This window comes from Anthonomus grandis, chromosome 7 (genome assembly GCF_022605725.1).
Source record: "Anthonomus grandis grandis chromosome 7, icAntGran1.3, whole genome shotgun sequence".
In the NCBI taxonomy this organism is placed as follows: Eukaryota; Metazoa; Arthropoda; class Insecta; order Coleoptera; family Curculionidae; genus Anthonomus; species Anthonomus grandis.
The window spans coordinates 34,783,471-34,802,478 of record NC_065552.1 but is presented as its reverse complement, the minus strand read 5'-3'; the positions used below and the strand labels follow the sequence as shown (position 1 = coordinate 34,802,478).

General features: G+C 32.2%; 1 protein-coding gene across 2 annotated transcripts in view; it reads right to left on the bottom strand.

Annotated features, from left to right (window-relative positions):
• LOC126738132 (calcium/calmodulin-dependent protein kinase kinase 1) overlaps window positions 1-19,008 on the bottom strand; it is an 88,956-nt gene that overhangs the window by 8,206 nt on the left and 61,742 nt on the right. For both annotated transcript variants that reach the window (XM_050443302.1, XM_050443301.1), the window contains 7 exons: window positions 12,241-12,431; window positions 9,724-9,777; window positions 8,965-9,144; window positions 7,819-7,966; window positions 1,310-1,512; window positions 848-1,063; window positions 617-784 (listed from right to left, as the gene is read on the bottom strand). In XM_050443302.1, coding sequence (XP_050299259.1) covers window positions 617-784; window positions 848-1,063; window positions 1,310-1,512; window positions 7,819-7,966; window positions 8,965-9,144; window positions 9,724-9,777; window positions 12,241-12,431 — 1,160 coding nt within the window. The remainder of the gene's footprint in view (window positions 1-616; window positions 785-847; window positions 1,064-1,309; window positions 1,513-7,818; window positions 7,967-8,964; window positions 9,145-9,723; window positions 9,778-12,240; window positions 12,432-19,008) is intronic.

Below are 19,008 nucleotides of genomic sequence, written 5' to 3'. Positions count from 1 at the left end.
TTTCATAAAAAAAAGAAATTTAAAAAAAAACAGTGGCGCATCATTTTTTTAAATAAAATTGTATGGAGATCGGCCCGCACACACGCCACTGGTAAATAAAATTAATAATTTTTGCACAAAAAGGTGCGTCTTGATTAACTGTCTAAACGTGCTAAATTTCATTAAAATATCTAAAGTGGTTTAAGAAAAATAAAAAAAATTGATTTTTTTAATTAGAATTTTGACACCCTGTAATTTTTTAACGAATCATTTTTCGAATATTATTTATAATAGCAAACTTATTATTTTTTCGTTCTCCGTCGGCCATTTAATTTTCCGCCATCGAAACCGGACCACCCTGTATATTGTCTATATATTGCAAGGTTGGACACTTAAGAACCACTGGTAAAAATGGCTCAAATAGAATTAGAAATGGTAAAAATGTATTCTATAACTTAAGATTATGGTGGTCTAAAAAATATTTAATAACTTTATTGAATATAGCAAACTCTCTTAATGGGTGCCGAGTTCAATAGCAGAATGCTTAAATTTATGCTTTAAGTTACATTGACATCTGAAGTAATGAGGCAATTAAAAAAGACCAAAAGTTTCATACAGTTTCATACGTTTTCTTTACCTGAAAGGAATGCTTCTTAAGCATGTGCTTTATCAGTATAAGCGTATCTAGTTTTGGTATTGACGTTATAACTTGCGCTACGTCTTCCTCAGTTACTTCTACAAGGTGACAATTCTCTTCCTCGCTCGGTAATGGATGCTGACCATTTTTGGTTAACCATGGATGTTCCTAGTAAAGATTTCAAATCACTAATTTAACATTTACTAATTTTGTTTCAATTATTCTTCTTACCTTAATTTCTGCCATAGTGATCCTCTTGGAAGGATCTTTAACAAGCATTTTTGTTATAAGATCCTTGAGATCTTCAGAAATAACGGGACTTTCAGGAAAGGTAACTGCTTGATGTCTTATCTTTGAATAGAGACCGATGATGTTTTCGTTATGGAACGGGACATGTCCATAGACGAAGGCATATAAGGTTATCCCCATTGCCCAGATATCAGTACACTAGAAAAGGGTTTTATTATAATATTTGCAATTAAAATAAAATGCAATTAAAAAGTATTTAAAAAAAAAAAGGAAGAAATGTCCATTTACATTGTTTTTTTTTTGTTTTGTACACTTAATTACTTTTGATGTAATTGCGCATTCATAGGCGGATCTCAGCTATATGTCGGGAACCGTCAATCTGGCATCATCGGATTTTTTTGACAATTTTAATATTATTGTTTGATGATTACTTAATTTTTGTACCTTTCCGCTAAATCCGCTCGAGCGTTCCTCACCGACAGCCTCCGGTGGAGTAAATGCTGGAGTCCCAGCTGTATTGGACAAAAAGGCGTCGGCACCATTAAACTCGTTACAAACTCCAAAATCGGTAATTTGCACTCGATCTTCATCGTTAAGAAGAAGATTGGATGGCTTAATATCACGATGAATAATTCTTTGGTAATGCACTGAAAAGAGATAAAAAGCTGAAATTTCAGCATTAATCACTAATCGTTATCAACTAAATTCTAAATTTGACCGGGCTATTAGATTATGTGCCCTTAGTTACTCAAGGACTAGTTTTATTACCGTTAATTTTATCAAAATTTATTATCTTTACGAGTTTTCTGTAGCATGATAAGTTAAAAGCTGCATGAGGTCATTATTAATCAATGTATGAAATAAGGAGCAAAATTCCGTCAAGTACTATGTGTGGACTCTTTGTCGCCTCTACAATTTTTTTTCATTTGCTTGAAAAAAAAATTGATCAAAATAGATAATAGTTTTCTTTCTTATATATCAATGTGGGTTTATTGTAAGATACTACTATTATATTTTAAATTACTTAAGGTTTGGAAGTCAAATTCCAAGGAAAATATAATATATAGACCCTATCTTTTTTTTTTAGCCCTTCATTGATTTTGGTTAGATCGAATCTATACAGAGTGTCCCATTAGTGCGATAACGGACGATAGCTTATACAGTGATACAAAAAAAAATTTTTGTATACAAAGTTACTTTACTGTCTAAGGTGCATAACATAAAAATATTTTTGGATATACAGGGTGATTCATAAATGTGATATGATACACAACTTTTTTAATTTAAATGGCTTAAACACCCTATATTTTATTGCATTTTTGGATTGCTTTAAAAATTCTGCATACCTTTTATCAAGCATCGTCTATACCAAAACTTACCCGTTTGTGGGATATTTAATATTTTATCAAAAAATCGACGTTTGCACGTCTCCACAAAAACAAAAATAATTTACTCATTTGGGATCCTTCAAGCCAAATCTTTTGTAGGTTGTTAGTGCATACCTACACTTACTTTATGTTCCTATGAGAATTTGATAATATTCTACAGGGTGTTCGCAATACTCTATCCAAAACCAAAAAATGTAAACAACCATATCTTATTTTTTTCAAATGGAATGACCCATATTTTTTTATCTTAAAATGTTCACAATGTGATAAGCTTTCTTTTTTGTTAAGGATGTCCTATACCTATCTGTAATAGTTATCGAGTTTTTTACACTTTTTCCTAATTTCACCCTTAAAATCCACAATAGTCGCGTTTTAGTTTAAAAGAAGTTTGCTTAGTTGGCCATGGAAATAACAATGGCACAAAAATCAAGCAATTACTTTGACAGAAGATTTAGTATTGTCAGTTTATTACTATAGCGAAACATTTTTGCATTAAAAATTAATATTTCGAAAGAGGATATGGTAAAAATGATTTACTGTTTCAACTGTTTGGATGCAATTGAGGTAACTTTACTGTTTATTGGCAAGCACAGTTAGATAATTCAAAAATCCACTGTTAACAGAATTACATGTTTTTATGTAGGTACCTATAGATTATGCAAGAATTATTTGATAAAGATTTTGCTAAACGTTTAAAGACGTTTGAAAAAAACAATGTATTAAACCTTAAACTTTAAAAATAGTAAACGGAACGGATTGAAAAGCATTTTTAAATTTGGCATTTTATTAAATTACAACAAATTTAATGATACGAAAATATACAGAAAAGAAATTTTGTTTAAAATTTACCAAATAATAAAATCTTAAAACTAATCAAAAATCAACAAAAAAATATTCCTTAAATAAAAAAAAATTAAAATTGTGAACAATAACAACAACAAATGACTAAACCAAAAAGGTATGTACATTAAACTATAAATAATGCTCTACATGTCCACCCTGGTATTGATCACACAAACGAATTCGTTTACTCTAGAGAAATGTTACTTTCTGTAACTTTTCTCTAGTTACTTCTTGAAAAATATTCCGAATTCTTTGCGTCGTGTTGTTTTTGGTGGTAACAGGCCTTTGATAAATCCGATTATTCACAAACCTCCACAAGAAAAAATCGAGTTTTGTGAGGTCAGGAGATCTGGCCGGCCAAGCAACTGATCCTCTCCTGCCAATCCATTTATTTCAAAAATAGTCATTTAGATGGACCCTTACATCACGGCTAAAATGAGGAGGCGCTCCATCTAATTGTAGCCACATTCGTCTTACTTTTTATAACGGTAAATCATCCAGCTCTTCTTCGAATTCATTTTGCAAAAAATGTAGAAAGTTCTAACCGTCCACTGCCCCATCAAAGAAATATGGTCCAAGAAGCTTTGTCCCAATGATACCAGCCCATACATTAAGTGACTATCTATGTTGATGATCCAGTGGTATAACATGCCTTGGATTTACATCGTTGTAATAATGGAAGTTGTGTCGATTTACAAATTCATTTTCATAGAATGTCGCTTCATCAGTGAATAACACAAAATCAAAAAAGTCCTGTTGCAGTTGGATTTGATGCAAAGCCCAGCGGCAAAAGTGTCGGCGATTAGCAAAATCTTGATCGCTTAATTCTTGTACAAGCTGTACGTGATATGGATGAAATTTATGTTTCCGGGTGATTCTATTAACAGTGCATTTTTTAATATCCAACTGCCTTTCAATTTGCCTACAAGAGACATGCGGATTTTCTACGTCCTTGTGAGATTTCATAATTTAAATTTAAATTTAATAATAAACTGCAAATTTAATAATTTAAATTTGCAGTTCTTTCAAATCTCTCCTTTAGTCTTTCAAATGCCAATCGATTTGGATGTCGTTCCGCATCCGGATATCTCTGCTTGCCAATAAACAATTTTTCTCACTGCACCCAAACAGTAAATCATTTTCACCATATCCTCTTTCGAAAAATTCATATTTAATGCAAAAATGTTTCGCTTTAGTGATAAACTGACAACACTGAATCTTCTGTCAAAGTAATTGCTTGATTTTTGTGCAATTGTTATTTCCATGGCCAACTAAGCAAACTTCTTTTAAATTAAAACGCGACTATTGTGGATTTTAAGGGCGAAATTAGGATAAAGTGTAAAAAACTCGATAACTATTACAGATAGGTATAGGACATGCTTAACAAAAAAGAAAGCTTATCACATTGTGAACATTTTAAGATAAAAAAATATGGGTCATTCCATTTGAAAAAAATAAAATATGGTTGTTAACATTTTTTGGTTTTGGATAGTGTATTGCGAACACCCTGTAAAATATTATCAAATTCTCATAGGACCATAAAGTAAGTGTAAGTATGCACTAACAACCTACAAAAGATTTGGCTTGTAGGATCCCAAATGAGTGAATTATTTTTGTTTTTATGGAGACGTGCAAACGTCGATTTTTTGATAAAATATTAAATAATCTCACAAACGGGTAAGTTTTGGTGTATACGATGCTTGATAAAAGGTATGCAGAATTTTTCAAGCAATCAAAAAATGCAATGAAATATAGGGTGTTCCATTTAAATTAAAAAAGTTATGTATCATATCACATTAATGAATAAACCTGTATATCTAAAAATATTTTTATGTTATGCACCTTAGACAGTAAAGTAAACCTTGTATACAAAATTTTTTTTTGTATCACTGTATAAGGAGCTATCGTCCGTTATCGCACTAATGGGACACCCTGTATATCTTAGAGTTAGTATATAGTATAGTATAAGGTGCTTAATCGGGTCAACGCTATAGATTCTCAAATTGTCAAATATATAAGTGTAAAAGTATACTTAATTGCAGCAACATCGCTGATCTTAAAATATAAGTTTAAGGAAAAGTATAAAATCATCCTATCGACGGCATAAGTTAATAATTATTTAATTGAAATTTTATTGCAAATATAAAGTAACAACGAAGTTAATGATTTCGAATTAGATACTTTTCCTACTATTTTTTTTCCTATTTTATTATAATTAACGAAGACAAAAGCTTTGTATAGTTTTAAATACGGTATAAGCGGAACTATAGGCTAGGAGTTCAATTAAAATAGTAAAATAATTTTAAATTCATAATAGCTTTGCCCCATTTTTGTACTAAAATTGATCATTTTATTTATTCAAAAAAAAAAAGAAACATGTAATCATCATTTCTGGATAATGAAAGTAATTTTATTCAGTAAGCAAAAATTAAAATTTGTTTTATTCTAGTTATTAGATATTAATAATAAAAATATTTTTATTTTTTATTCATAATGACAAATAATGTCATTAAATTAATGAGGGTTTTTTTATCGCTAATGTTCCTGTACCTTCATACATTTATATTTAAAATTTATAAAAATTGTACTATTCACTACTGTAGCACCGAACATAAACTAGAATCTTGTTCTTTATACTGTGACTGTAGTGAGAAAAAATATTATATTATTTAGGCATTTAGATTATTTATATAGACAGTGCTCTCATTTCAAAACGATCCACCCTTAATAAGTTGCTAAAAAAAAAAAAAAAAAAAAACACGTCTAATTAGATATACAGGGGGACGTTTAATTATGCATTTACTGAAGTTCTGTCAATCACCTCCTCACCAGCTCATCTAGCTAACCTCACTTTAATATGTCAAATGGGAATCCCCATCGTGTGATACATCATAGGAAGGAGCGTAAAATTCTCTATTCAACGGTACCAAAAAAAACTGAAATCGGTAAATGTGTAAGCAAATAGTTAGCGAAAATGTCTAGAAATAATGAATATTTTATTTACGCCAAACTTTGGTATTTTAAATGAATACTTTTAGTGTGGTACCTACATCATTTTAAAATTCTTACATTTTTTATAATAGATCATCAAAAAAAAATTTTCAAAAAATCAATTTTTTAATTTTAGTTAAAACAGTGAGTTAATAAAATGGTGATAGCTAAATGGGCTAGCCGAAAGAATAGAAATAATTTTTCTTTATGGAGCTCAAGATCGGTGTGCTCGCAGAACCGCGAGAGCATTTAATGAAAGGTATCAAGATAAAAACATGAGCCATAAATACGTATTAGAATTGATACGAAAATTTGAAGAGACGGGATCGATTTGCAATAAGAAAAAATATGAGAATAGAGTTGTCGATGAAGCATGCCAAGTTGAAGTACTAGGACAATTTGCTATGGATCCAACTTTGTCTATACCAAAGGCCGCAAAACTAACAAATATTTCCACTGGTTCCGTACATAAAGTTTTAAAAAAAAAAAGTTCTTTCCTTATAAAATTCATATTCTTCATGAACTCGGAGAAGATGATTTTGATAGGAGAATTCAGTTTTGTGAAGTGATGTGCCAGCGAATTGACGAAGATCTCCATTAATTGAAGAACATTTGCTTCAGTGACGAATCGACCTTTTTTTTAAATGGCCTGGTGAACAGACATAACTGCAGATACTGGGATAATGAAAATCCGCATGTTTTTCGGGAAGGCCTTACCCAATATCCCCAAAAAATTAATGTTTGGGCAGGAATTTATGGGAATGAAATAATCAAGCCATTTTTTTTTGGAAGAAAATTTGACTGGCAAAATTTATTTAAACCTTTTAGAAAATGTAATATACCCTTTCATCATCCAATCTATGGAAAATCAAGAAAATCAACATGGTGCTATATTATTGAATGAAAATAATATACATTTTCAGCAGGATAGAGCTCCCGCGCACTACACTTTGGTACTTTGAGAGTGGCTTGATGAAAATTTTCGAGAAAAGTGGATTGGCAGACGTGGTACAATCGAATGGCCTGCGCGGTCTCCGGACCTAACCCCACTAGACTTTTTTCTTTGGGGCTACTTAAAAAGCAAAGTTAATAAAACCTTACCTGAGAGTATTGAGAATTTAAAAAATAGAATATTTCAAGAATGCAGAGAAATTAGCGGGCAGACCCTTGCCAATATTCGTAAGGAGTTTGAAAATAGGCTTTTTTATTGTCTTGCTAATAACGGCGCGCATTTTAAACGTTTAATAAAATAAATTTGTTAAACTAATTAAACTTGTTTTTCTACCCTACCGATTTACACTTTAATTGCTTCTTGGTCAATCAATTTAATTAAAATTATTCCCTTTAAAATAATGTATCACACCACGGGGTAGCCATTTGACATACCAAAGTTTGGCGTAAATAAAATATTCATTATTTCTAAACATTTTCGCTAACTATAAGCTTACACATTTACCGATTTCGTTTTTTTTGGTACCGTTGAATAGAAAATTTTACGCTCCTTACTATGATCACTATATCACACGATGGGGGTTCCCATTTGACATATTAAAGTGAGGTTAGCTGGAGGTGAGGAGGTGATTAACAGAACTTCAGTAAATGCATAATTAAACGTAACAGTAAATACAGGGGGCTGTATATCTAATTTGACTTTTTTTTTTTTTTAAGAAAGTTATTAAGTGTGGATCGTTTTGGAATGAAAGCACTGTATACATATATATAATGACTTACAATATTCAATTCCCAGTACAACGTCTCGGAAATAACTCCAGGCTTTTTCTTCTGAAAGAGGTTGATCAGTTGGTACATCTAATACTTGACCTCTATCCAATAACTCAAATACTAAATAAAGGTGGTCCTCATCAGGGTCATCCAGAACCTTAAAAAAAACTCCAGTTAAATAGCAACGAAATAAACTCCAAGTCACAGGTCCTAAATTTATTAAATTAAAGTCAGAGGAGGATTACACGTGTTTAGCCCATACTAGGCATCATCAGATCCGCTTGTGTATTCACTAATAAAAAGATCGAAAAAAGAAGAACTACATGATACAAGTCAGGGGAAGAAATTATGTTCAAATTGGTAAAATCGGACGGAGACTACACCAAAAAAAAAAAAAAAAAAAAAAAAAAAAAAGATTAATATGTAGTAACTAGTCTTCATCCGATTTTACTAATTTGAACTTAATTTCTACCCTTGACTTGTATCATGTAGTGTTGTTCTCTGCTTCTTTTTTCGTTCTTTTTATTAGTGAATACACAGATGGATCTGATGATGCCTAGTATGGCCGAAACACGTGTAATCCTCTAACTTTCATTTTATAAAGTTGAGACCTGTGACTTAAGAGTTTATTTCATTACTATTTAATGTAAGCCGGTCTTTTTGAGAAAAGATGGACTATTTCTTGAAATTTGAAAAAACTCCCGTTTAAAGTGATATTCAATATTATCTTTGAAATTTTAAATTAAATTATATTAATTTGTTGATAAGTTTATATCAATAAGTTGTTACTATTGATTTTTTTATAACGTAAGAATTTATAGCCGAAGATAAATAAGCAAATCTTACGAAGTAAAAGGATTCGCTTTAAAAACAATTTATTAGCAAAATGAAATTAAAATATTTTTTAAGCAACAATACAGTGCCTAAAAAAAAAGATACAAGAGCATACAATTTCTTTGGAAAATATTATATCATAGTTTACGTAACAAGAAAAGACACTATTGAAAATAAATTTGACATATTCTCTTAATTTAAATGTAAAAATTAAGGTATGCAAACTATAGTATATTTCCCTATAGCCTTCATTCGCGCTAATAATCACTAATAATAATCTTTTTAGGGACTTTTAGGGAAGAAATCCCTAAATATATTTACCTCCACTAATTTTACTACATTGGGATGGTCCAACTTTTTTAATATAGCAATTTCTCTGTAGACTTTTTCTAAAGGATGGCTAAGAGGAGATGAACTGTTCTTTCCGTCTTTCTTTGGGGGCATGCGTCCAAACATTCCAGACTTTTTAAGCAGTTTCTTCTTCGAAAGTATCTTCATGGCCTACAAATATAAATTAATAAGATACAAAATATGATAAAAGTATGTAGCTCTCCTTGAAACTGAATAACCGATGCGACACATTATGCAAAACAAATATTCATTATTCGTTAAATTAATTAAAGTTTATTTGATCGTTAATTTCTAAATGAAGCGAAAACCTGATGTAAAAATCCTTAAAACGTCGTAAAATACCGAATTACGTCAGGGCTCACTATTTCGTTGCTTTCTTGCGTAATTTTAATTTTAAAATATATAAATTATTGCACATATCTGGCATAAAGTAGACTTTTATTATTGGATAAATAATTATTTACAGGCCTATAATTCGACCAATAGTTGGTCGAGTATAGTCTGAAGGTATCATAAAGTGAAGCTTAATAGTCCGGGACGTCGTGACGACCTTTGGTACTAATTTTCGCAATCAGAAAATAACGATATCAAAATCCTCGATGCTCTCATTAACCTGCTAATCATCACATTTTTCACCTGCGAGTGCACGAATGAATATACATATTAAGAAAATGCAATTCTGCTTTAAGGTGACGTGGAAATTAAATTTGCAATAAAGAAGTTACTTACATAATGAGTGTCATCCTCTTGACTGTAGGCTAACTTCACGACACCATAGGATCCCTAAAAATAACATTTATGCGTTATTGGATTTAAATGTGAATACAAATACTAATATCCTTAATTCATCAACACTTCCCTTTATAAAACATCTATTAAAACATTGAGTAATTTAAAAGTTTAATGAACGAAATATTTTAAGCTTCGCAGAAATGTTCGTTTCGAAAAGAAAGAACTAAAAAGTTTTATTCACTCTGCCGGGTTTCTCTAATCTTTGACAACAACTTTTTGCTCCATTCAGAAGTGAGTTACAACTTAAGTTTTTAAGGTACATAACTTTTTATTATTTAATTAGTTTTTAGGAAATTAGCTGCTTTTTGCTAATTAAACTCTTTTTGAAAAGAGTTTGCTAAGAGAGAATGCTAGAAAAAATTCTTCCATAAATAATTTTTTTCGATATAAAAATACATGACAGATACACAGATTATAGGGACACATATGGAGATGTGTTAAGATTTTTTAAATAATCAGGTTTTTATTTAAATTCGCCTTAATTTGTAACTTAGCTTATTACGAGATTGTTGTTAAAAGATGTATCAACAATAAGCTAAAGCTGGTATTCACTTAAAGTTTGTCCACCTTTAACATTGCAGTATCCTATTTTTAAAGAAGAAAGATCAAAATCCAACCATTTCTGAAACATACGGAATTTGGTAGATATATCATAAATAACCTCTAGTAGGTTTCTTATACAGGTTGAGGAATAAAATATTACGTATTATCCAAGATATGGTAACTTCGCTTCTTCTTGTCAATGAGCGACTGACTTCGGTCGTCTGATTAAATTTCAAAGCGCACATATTTTTTTCTCAACTTATTATGGCTGTTATACTCTTTCCAAAGGGGTTCCAAAGGGTTTTTTGGAGGCAATTTGACAATACAATGTAGGAATCTGTTTTTATTTGAGTCCTTGCGACAAAGCAGTGTTAATTTTTCAGGTTATTTCAAATTATAATGCAAAAATCTTCTATCGAAAGGGTCTAAGAGAAAAAACGACTGGAAGAAACGGTTTGCAGTGCCCCTGAATTGAATTTAACATGATTAAGCAAAAGTGTTGGAGAGAAACTAAGTATGGACCATAAAACTGTTACTAGTATTTGGAAAAAAAATGGGAACAAATGTCTCAGATATTCCAAAAGTCAGGAGATATTGCCCAAAAACCAGTGGCGAAAAATGGAATTTGGTAAAACCATGATGGATTGATGAACAATGAAAGAATAAGTTTTTTACAAAATATTTTATTTTTAGATCAATTTTCTTTTTCATTACATGGAAAATACAATCTCGCCATTGCTCGATATTGATCTTGTAAAAATTAGTACAGAATTTTTGATTTTCATACAAAGTACGTATCCTTAAAAATTAAATGTATGTGTTAGCATTGTGGGCGAACATATCAAAGCAACATTTTGCTTGGCCAGAGGCTATGACGTACGACTACAATGTTTTTCCTTTTTATTTAAAATTTTACATTTTAATTGGGTTCCTAGTTATATATCAAATTCTGAAATTCGACACTGCTTTAGTTTAATCATTCCTAGGATCAGTGTATTTCCAAAAAGACGGCTCTCCTGTTCATTACGTGATTATGGTACAAGCCTTTCTTACAAATACTTTTTCTAACCGACTTATAAGTGGGACTGGGGATACTAAATGGCCTCCTAGATCACCAGATTTATCCCCAAGTGACTTTTATTTTTAGGGTCATCTTAAGGAGATCATTTACAAACACGAATTTAGTCAAAGAAAAAGACAAAGTTTGGAGGAATTGCGAGAGAAAATTGTTGAATTTGCCAATTCTATTTCACCAGAAAGTACGAAATGGCTTTTATGAGAACTTACTGTTTAGCCGATGAAGATGGAGTAGTTTTTTAGTAGTTTTAATTTATTCTTGTATACTGTTTACATTTTTTTTTCTGAGTTTGTATTTTATTTTTATTAGAATAAGGCTTTAATTTTCATTCTGGAATACACAGCATAAATAAACATTTTGACATTACGATTCTATATGAGTTATACACTGATGTTCGTAAAGCCTGCATCAGAAAAATATTTTAAAAATCGTTAAATTTTTGCGTAATATTTTGCAAAATTGTACTTCAAGTGATTTACTAACGCCATAATGAAATACAAAAATTTCATCAATTTTTTTAAAGAGACCAACACACAAAATTGACGAAAACAAAGAAAATACAAAGTCACGGTCTCACAACAACAGCCTAATCGTCTATTTATGTAGAGTGAAGGTTGTAGTTGTGTAATGCTTTTAAAGGCCTGATGATGCTCCAGCTAGAGTGAAACACGTGTAGTCTATTATTATATGTTGCGAGACCATGACTTTGTGTTTACAACGAAGTAGCAGGTAAATAATAGTAGAGCGCACGAAATCCACGCACCTCTCTGCGCGTAATAATTGATTCCCCAACCTGTATACAGCGATTTTAAAATTTAATCTTTTTTATTTACTTGTCCTATGGAGTCCATAAGCTTGTATTGGTTAAGCTGTAAATACCGTCCCAGCTTTTCAATTGAGACTCTTCGGGACTCCTTTGGTGGTTGTCTTTTCCTGTTGCTACGGGGAGACTGAGTGGGACTTCCGTAGGGGCTATAAGGGCAGTTTGGGAAAATTGGTCGATTGGCCGTGGTATCTATACCACCTAGAGATTAAACATATTTAGATATAAGCAGAAATTAGTTGCCGAACATGTATTATAATTAAGCAAATATACTCATAGCCATTATTCGTGAAATAATTAATGATAGATTAACATTATATTGATATGGCTCTTAAAATCGACGCTTACTATTTTTGTCTTTATTTTTCGCTCGATCCATCGGCGTCATCATTATTTCTTTTCTCAAGGATTCGGAAGGCGATTATTTGCGAATCAGTTTATCAAGGGTCGACGTCTTTTTTGTTATCCGTTTAAATTGATAATTTATTAGAGCGTTTAAAATTTTAGACTTTTTATTAAAATGCAGTCAACATTAAAAAAAAATTAGTTTTGCATGTTTGAACTTAATTAAAAAATTGCCAAATACACCCATTTCTGATTCCGCACTGTTTTAAATAATTATGTTTGATTTATTACGATAAAATAAAAGCATATTTTACAAATTGATCCAAAATACCTAACAAAAATAGCTCATTTATTATGAGAACGGGGTTGTATTTTATGTTTATAATTGGGCATATTTATTTACATGCTAAGATTTTTGCAGCTGCTGATCCTGCTGACAGCTGCTGCTGAACTTTTGCTTCCTTATTATGTATTACGGATATCGGGACCATTTTTCTTAAGCACCTCTTAAACTAATCGTAACGTTTAGGCACGTGGAGGGTATTACTGCACATTTAGTCCTCGTTCGAGACCTATGTTGTATATATTATATGTGCTCAAAATATTTTGCTAATTATAGCTTTCTTTAGGGGATTTTGTTTAAATATTTTTCCTCTTGTTGCAATTTTCGATATTTTTTTTTAATTATAATTTGCCCTTTTTACCTTATGAAATATACACATTTGCCTTAATAGCTGTATTATATAAGCAATTATTAAGCAATAATTAATGTTACTGCATAAGTCCCCGTTGTACAAGGATATATTCACACTATATGTAACTAACATTTTACCTATTTTTTCCGATGAAACCCTACGTGTATTAAAACTAGTAACCCTCATCTTATGACGCGTCAAACCCATGGATTGTTATCTCTGATTCCCATTGAAAACCCTTTTTATTTGTTCAATATTATCATCATTCATCCTTTCTTCTTTCTTGCTTATTAAATGTTGAACAAGGAGAGTAATAGGAGGACCATACAAGATTTTTTATACTCTCTAAAAATTAAAAATTGGGGTTTTAGTCCGGGCCTTAATGGTAAAAAACGAATTTATAAGTTTATGTCTTTCTTATTTTATTCTATTTTTATTAAAAAAAAATATTAACAGACAAACCCTCTTGCTTGGCCAGAGGCTATGACGTACGACTACAATGTTTTTCCTTTTATTAAAATTTTTACATTTTAATTGGGTTCCTGATTATACTAAATATGCCAAATTCTGAAATTCTGACACTGCTTTAGTTTAATGATTTCTAAATTAATTTTGATTGCGTTTGATTTACAGAGACACGACTAAACAAATGGGGGTCGAAAATTATTTTTTAGTTCTGTTTGCTTTTTATGTGACGCGTATATGGTACACGCGGCCTGCAGGCTTTTTTTTTGTAAAATACGTCATTTGCTAGTTAGCCGGGTCAATTTACTGATTATGTGCTTGGAATTTTGTTAAATGTTTAGTAGCATAGTTGGCTTGCCTGGAAAAATAGAAATATTTAAATTCTTCCAGGCATTTGGAGATGTTTTTAAATATTTTTTATATGAATTTAACCCATTTTTCAATTTTATCCAAATATATCACTTTTTAATTTTTCCCATTAATTATGTATGATGTATCATTTTAAATTTACCCTAAGTATTCGATGTAATTTATTATTTTATTTTTTTAAAAGATAAATTTTTTTGAAAATTATAACATAGTAGGTCGAGTTGTAAGTAAGGCTTAGTAAATAATTACTATTAAAAACTTTGTGCTTTTCCAATATAGTTTGAAATTATTAAATATTTTCATTGGAAGTAAAACGATGTGAAATGTGGCCGGTGAAATGTAACTAATATTTAAAATTATCCGGTAATAATTTCTGAGCTTTTTAAATTAACTTTATCTAATTTAAAGAAAGAAAGTGGCATAATTAACTGTTCAGTCAATAAATAATATCTTTCTTTACATTTTGTAGTGATTGAGAAAAATTGGTTGTTATACTAAAAAGTTACTTTAATGAAAAATATATTGCTTTCCCTCTGAACATTAAACATCAACAGTTTAAATTTGTTCGAGCCATCACACTAGTGACAGACAATAACAAGTTTTAAACGGCCTATGTCAACAGATTTACTGTACGTGAGCGATCGGAATTTTACTTTATTATTATTGAACGACCCAAGTTTCCGTAAAGATGCTCTAAATATGTCAAAAGCATCGATTCGACAACATCAAAATGAAATCACTGCACCCACCGAATTAAAAATTCGTGTTTTGGTAATTTTTCTGTTGTAATGTTGAAGGGTTTTTGTCGTTTGTTAGGTATGAATTAAAACTATTAAAAATAGTCAAATAATTTATTTACACTACGAAACACGATCACTAAAAATATTTATTTTTAGCGTATTTATTTACACCTATTTAAATCTCGCGCCCCTAACTGACAACTGACAATTTACTCCCAGCAGTGACGCGGCTTCTTATATACTCGGCTGAATTTCCAGAAGATTCGCTGATTTTCGAGACGTCGTGCGGCGTCCCATCTCTGTCATTTCGGAATTACGGAGAACCAGCTGGTTTATCGTTGTTTACACTGTCCCCCTCCTAAGCTCATTTTGTCCCGAAATGATTCTAAAGATGTCGATATCGGCAGAAGATTTCTCTCTTGCAACTGAACCTCTGGTAGGAATAACATATAAATGGTTTTCTCCAGAGAAACACATTAGGGAGTATACCAGCATACCAGATTTTGACAGCCTGTGCATTTGAGGAGCACTTTTAATATGCCGCGAATCATCAATCACCTTCAGTCCAAATTGTCAAATCGAAGCAACTCCTCCTTTAGAGAAGACAAAACGTCCATATAACGTCAAAAGGCACAAATATTTTCTCTTATATTCATTCATATACTATATTTAATCTACTCTAGTTGTTGCAGTGATATACTATATGAGCCAAAATGTTGAAATTTCAATTAATGACTGAAAAAAGATAAACTAGAAGCCGCCTATATTGAACGCGAAAGAATGCAAAAAAAAGAGAGAAAGAAAAGGTTATTTAACCCTAGGGTTAGATTAACTGGGATCGATTGAAAGACGCACTAAAGTCCCAAGCATAAGAAAAGAAGCGATTAGAAGGAGAGAAAAAACGAATCGATGAAATTTTTGAAAATGAGTTAAAAAAAGCTGATGAAATAGCCGTTGCATTAAAGCAAAATGAAAAAGAGTAGGTAAAAAAGTTAAAAAAAGAAATCAACGAGTTTCGAAAGAATTTTGGAAGGTATGATGCCTCTTAGAGATACCTAGTTACCTCTCGGTAACTAGGTATCTCTATCAGTCTCTTCATCGGTTATCTTAAATGCTTACTCAACTCTGGGAATATACCTACGCAGCTCTTAAATGTTTCTGAACTTTCTTGTGAAAACTTTAGCTATTCGTCCAGACATTTGTAGATCCTTAGCTACATAATGTGTCAAAGCATACAAAGTCAAAGCATCCCTTAGTGTGTTGTTTAATTTTTGATGAAATGGCCATTAGACAGCATAATTATTATGGGTATGTTGATGTTGGAAATGGGTTACAGGGTGAAAGTGTCGCTTTAGCTAAGGATGCACTGGTATTTATGTTGGTTTCCATAAATGAAGCATGGAAAATTCCTTTAGGATATTTTTTTATTGCAGGAATAAATAGTGAGCAAAAGGCTTCTTTAGCAAAACAATGTTTATCATTGTTAAATGACATACCTAAAGTAGTGATAACAAGTGTTTCTTTTAATGGGTGCCCTGCCAATCTTGGCATGTTAAAAATTTTAGGTTGTTCGCTGGATCCATCTAATTTAGTTGTAAACTTTAATCATGAAGTTAATAAATATTTTCTATAGCAGTAAATAAGTCTTGCTTCACTTCACGGTTCACGCCATACCGACTTTTTTAGCCATTGGAATGATGAGTTATGAATTTATCGAATTTCAAATCTGACTCTGGTTGAATTTGCCGCAACTCAGGCATCTTTGTGGCGTTCATAATAAGGAGCCAGTCGGTGAAAGTGAATGCCTCGAACTTTACTACCGAGGGTTTTTGTATTCTGTATAGAAGTGAAATTAATGGCATCAACACTTTGTATTATAGATCCCAGGATGTATAAACATTGAATGGCAGACCCTTCCCTCTCTTACGGTCATAGAGCCAAATCAAGTCACCGTTGTTGGACCTCTTGTCTGTAGCATTGACATCATATGCATTTATAAATCGAGCGCTGGCATCGTGAATGAAAATGCGCACTTAAATATGATTGAGATCCCAGTATCTTTGGTGGCTATAGACTACTCACTAACTTGGACAGCGTGTTACCAAAATAGTGAATGATGTTTTCTTTTTGGTCATCCTGAATTTGAGATAGCACGGCTATTCAATTACCACTTTTGGTAGCGTCAGTATCTTTTTTCCTTCAGGTAAGGGCTAGCTCTTGAGCTATAAATAACATTTGACAAGCACACAATTAAGAGACGTAGCGCACCTACTGCGCTTGTCAGGGCCTGTTTTAGGTGATCGAATATTTCCTGATTGTCTTGGGACCATTAGAATTTTCCTTCTTCTTCTTCTTCTTCTATCACCCTGGTCAACGGTTTTGCGATGTTGACAAATCTCTCCTCATAGCTTTTCAATTCTTACGAGTAAGAGATATTCGATCCAGCCAAAGTGTCGTGTATGTGAGGAGGAGAATAGCTGTCCTTTTTAGTCACATTATTAGGCTACTGATAATCTACGCAGAATCTGGTAAAGCCGTGTATCTTCTTCACCAATACCAACGGTGAAAACTGCCATCGTTCTATGATGCCGTCTTTGACCATATTATCAACTATTTCATCAGTCTTCTCTTACTTAGCAAATAGCAGTCTTCGTGCTGTCTGCCAAATGTGATGAACATTTCTTGTATTGATTTTGTGCTGGACTACATTGGACCTCTCTTTCTTTCCAGTATCAAAAACGTCTCGATATCTACAGATCAAATACTATATAGTCTTTTTCTCTCATGTAGTTATCTACAGAAGTATTGCTGAAACTGCGGACTAGTGTCCTAAATCCGTGCTCTTCTTTTTCAGGATAGAATAATGATTGACATTTATTATCTTACAGGAATATTCCTTTTAGCGCGTACAAAGGTCTTTTCCACTGCTATCCTTCGATCAACAACTTCGCCATGCATTACAGGTTCGAACATGACTATTTCACCGTCTGTCGTCTTGCTATCAACGCAGATTTCCAGAACGATCTCACTCCGTTCTGGTATCAAAAAATAGGACTTGAACAATGTAATTCCTCTTATGATGCAAAACTACTTTCTAATCGTTTATCTTCAAAACTCCTTACTTAACGCGAAGCCCTTGGTGTCCATTATGTTCATTTCAATGATCACCTCATCCTCAATCTTAACCACTATCACAGGATGTTCAAATGTCGCTTTTCCTATGGCGAACGTGAGGCTTGTTTCACCATGGACATTTGCTCGATCCCCCGTCGCTATTCGTAGACGCCATTTTGATTGCCGAACTTTAGCTGCAGATTGTACTATGTCGGGTTTTATAATTGTCTTTGTTGCACTGGTATCCAGCAGTATGGTGCAGAAGGTTCCAACCACAGATACATCGACAAAAACACTGTTGCTACGGTGCTGCAACGAGGAGACCTGAGCCGAGCCCTTATATACTCGGTTGACATTCCGGAAAATGCGAGAGACGTCATGCAGTGCCCCACTTGTCTCATTTCTGAACGACGGACAATCAACATGGTTTTTTTTAGACCTGACTTTACACTTACGGCAGCACACTCCTCTGATCAGTCAAAAAACAACTTAGGAAGAAAGAACGAGTGTAAATTTTCATGACTTTTGCGATATGGTTTAAGATTGAAGATGTATTAATCGAATCGTAAGTTCTGAAAAAAAATCTAAAGACAGCTTTACCTAAAAAAAAACTTGGTTAGTGGTAAAACTGTATCGTGATGTGACACACCAAAGGTTCCAACTATTGGACTAGTCAGATTTTGGCAGGTAATAAATTCTACTAAGACAAAATCAGTTTTATTACGCGGTTTTCAATAAAACTGATTTTATTTAAAGTCACTTTTTAAACACAGAACTTGGGTGCTTTACTTTGCGGGACACCATGAATATCAATTGTTAGATTTTTAAAACAGGCTTTAGGACTATCCCTACTGGCAACTACTTTCCTTGCTTTATTTTTATTTATTAAGTTAGTTTAAAATCAGTTTCCTCGGAATTCTAAGCAAGACATATAGAACATTGGACGATACAAGTAAATAAACAAAAAAAAAAAAATTGGAAGTCGATGAAGCAGATATAGGCTGGCTCTTCTTGACTTTTAATTTTTCTTTCAAGAATCTTTGTCTACTT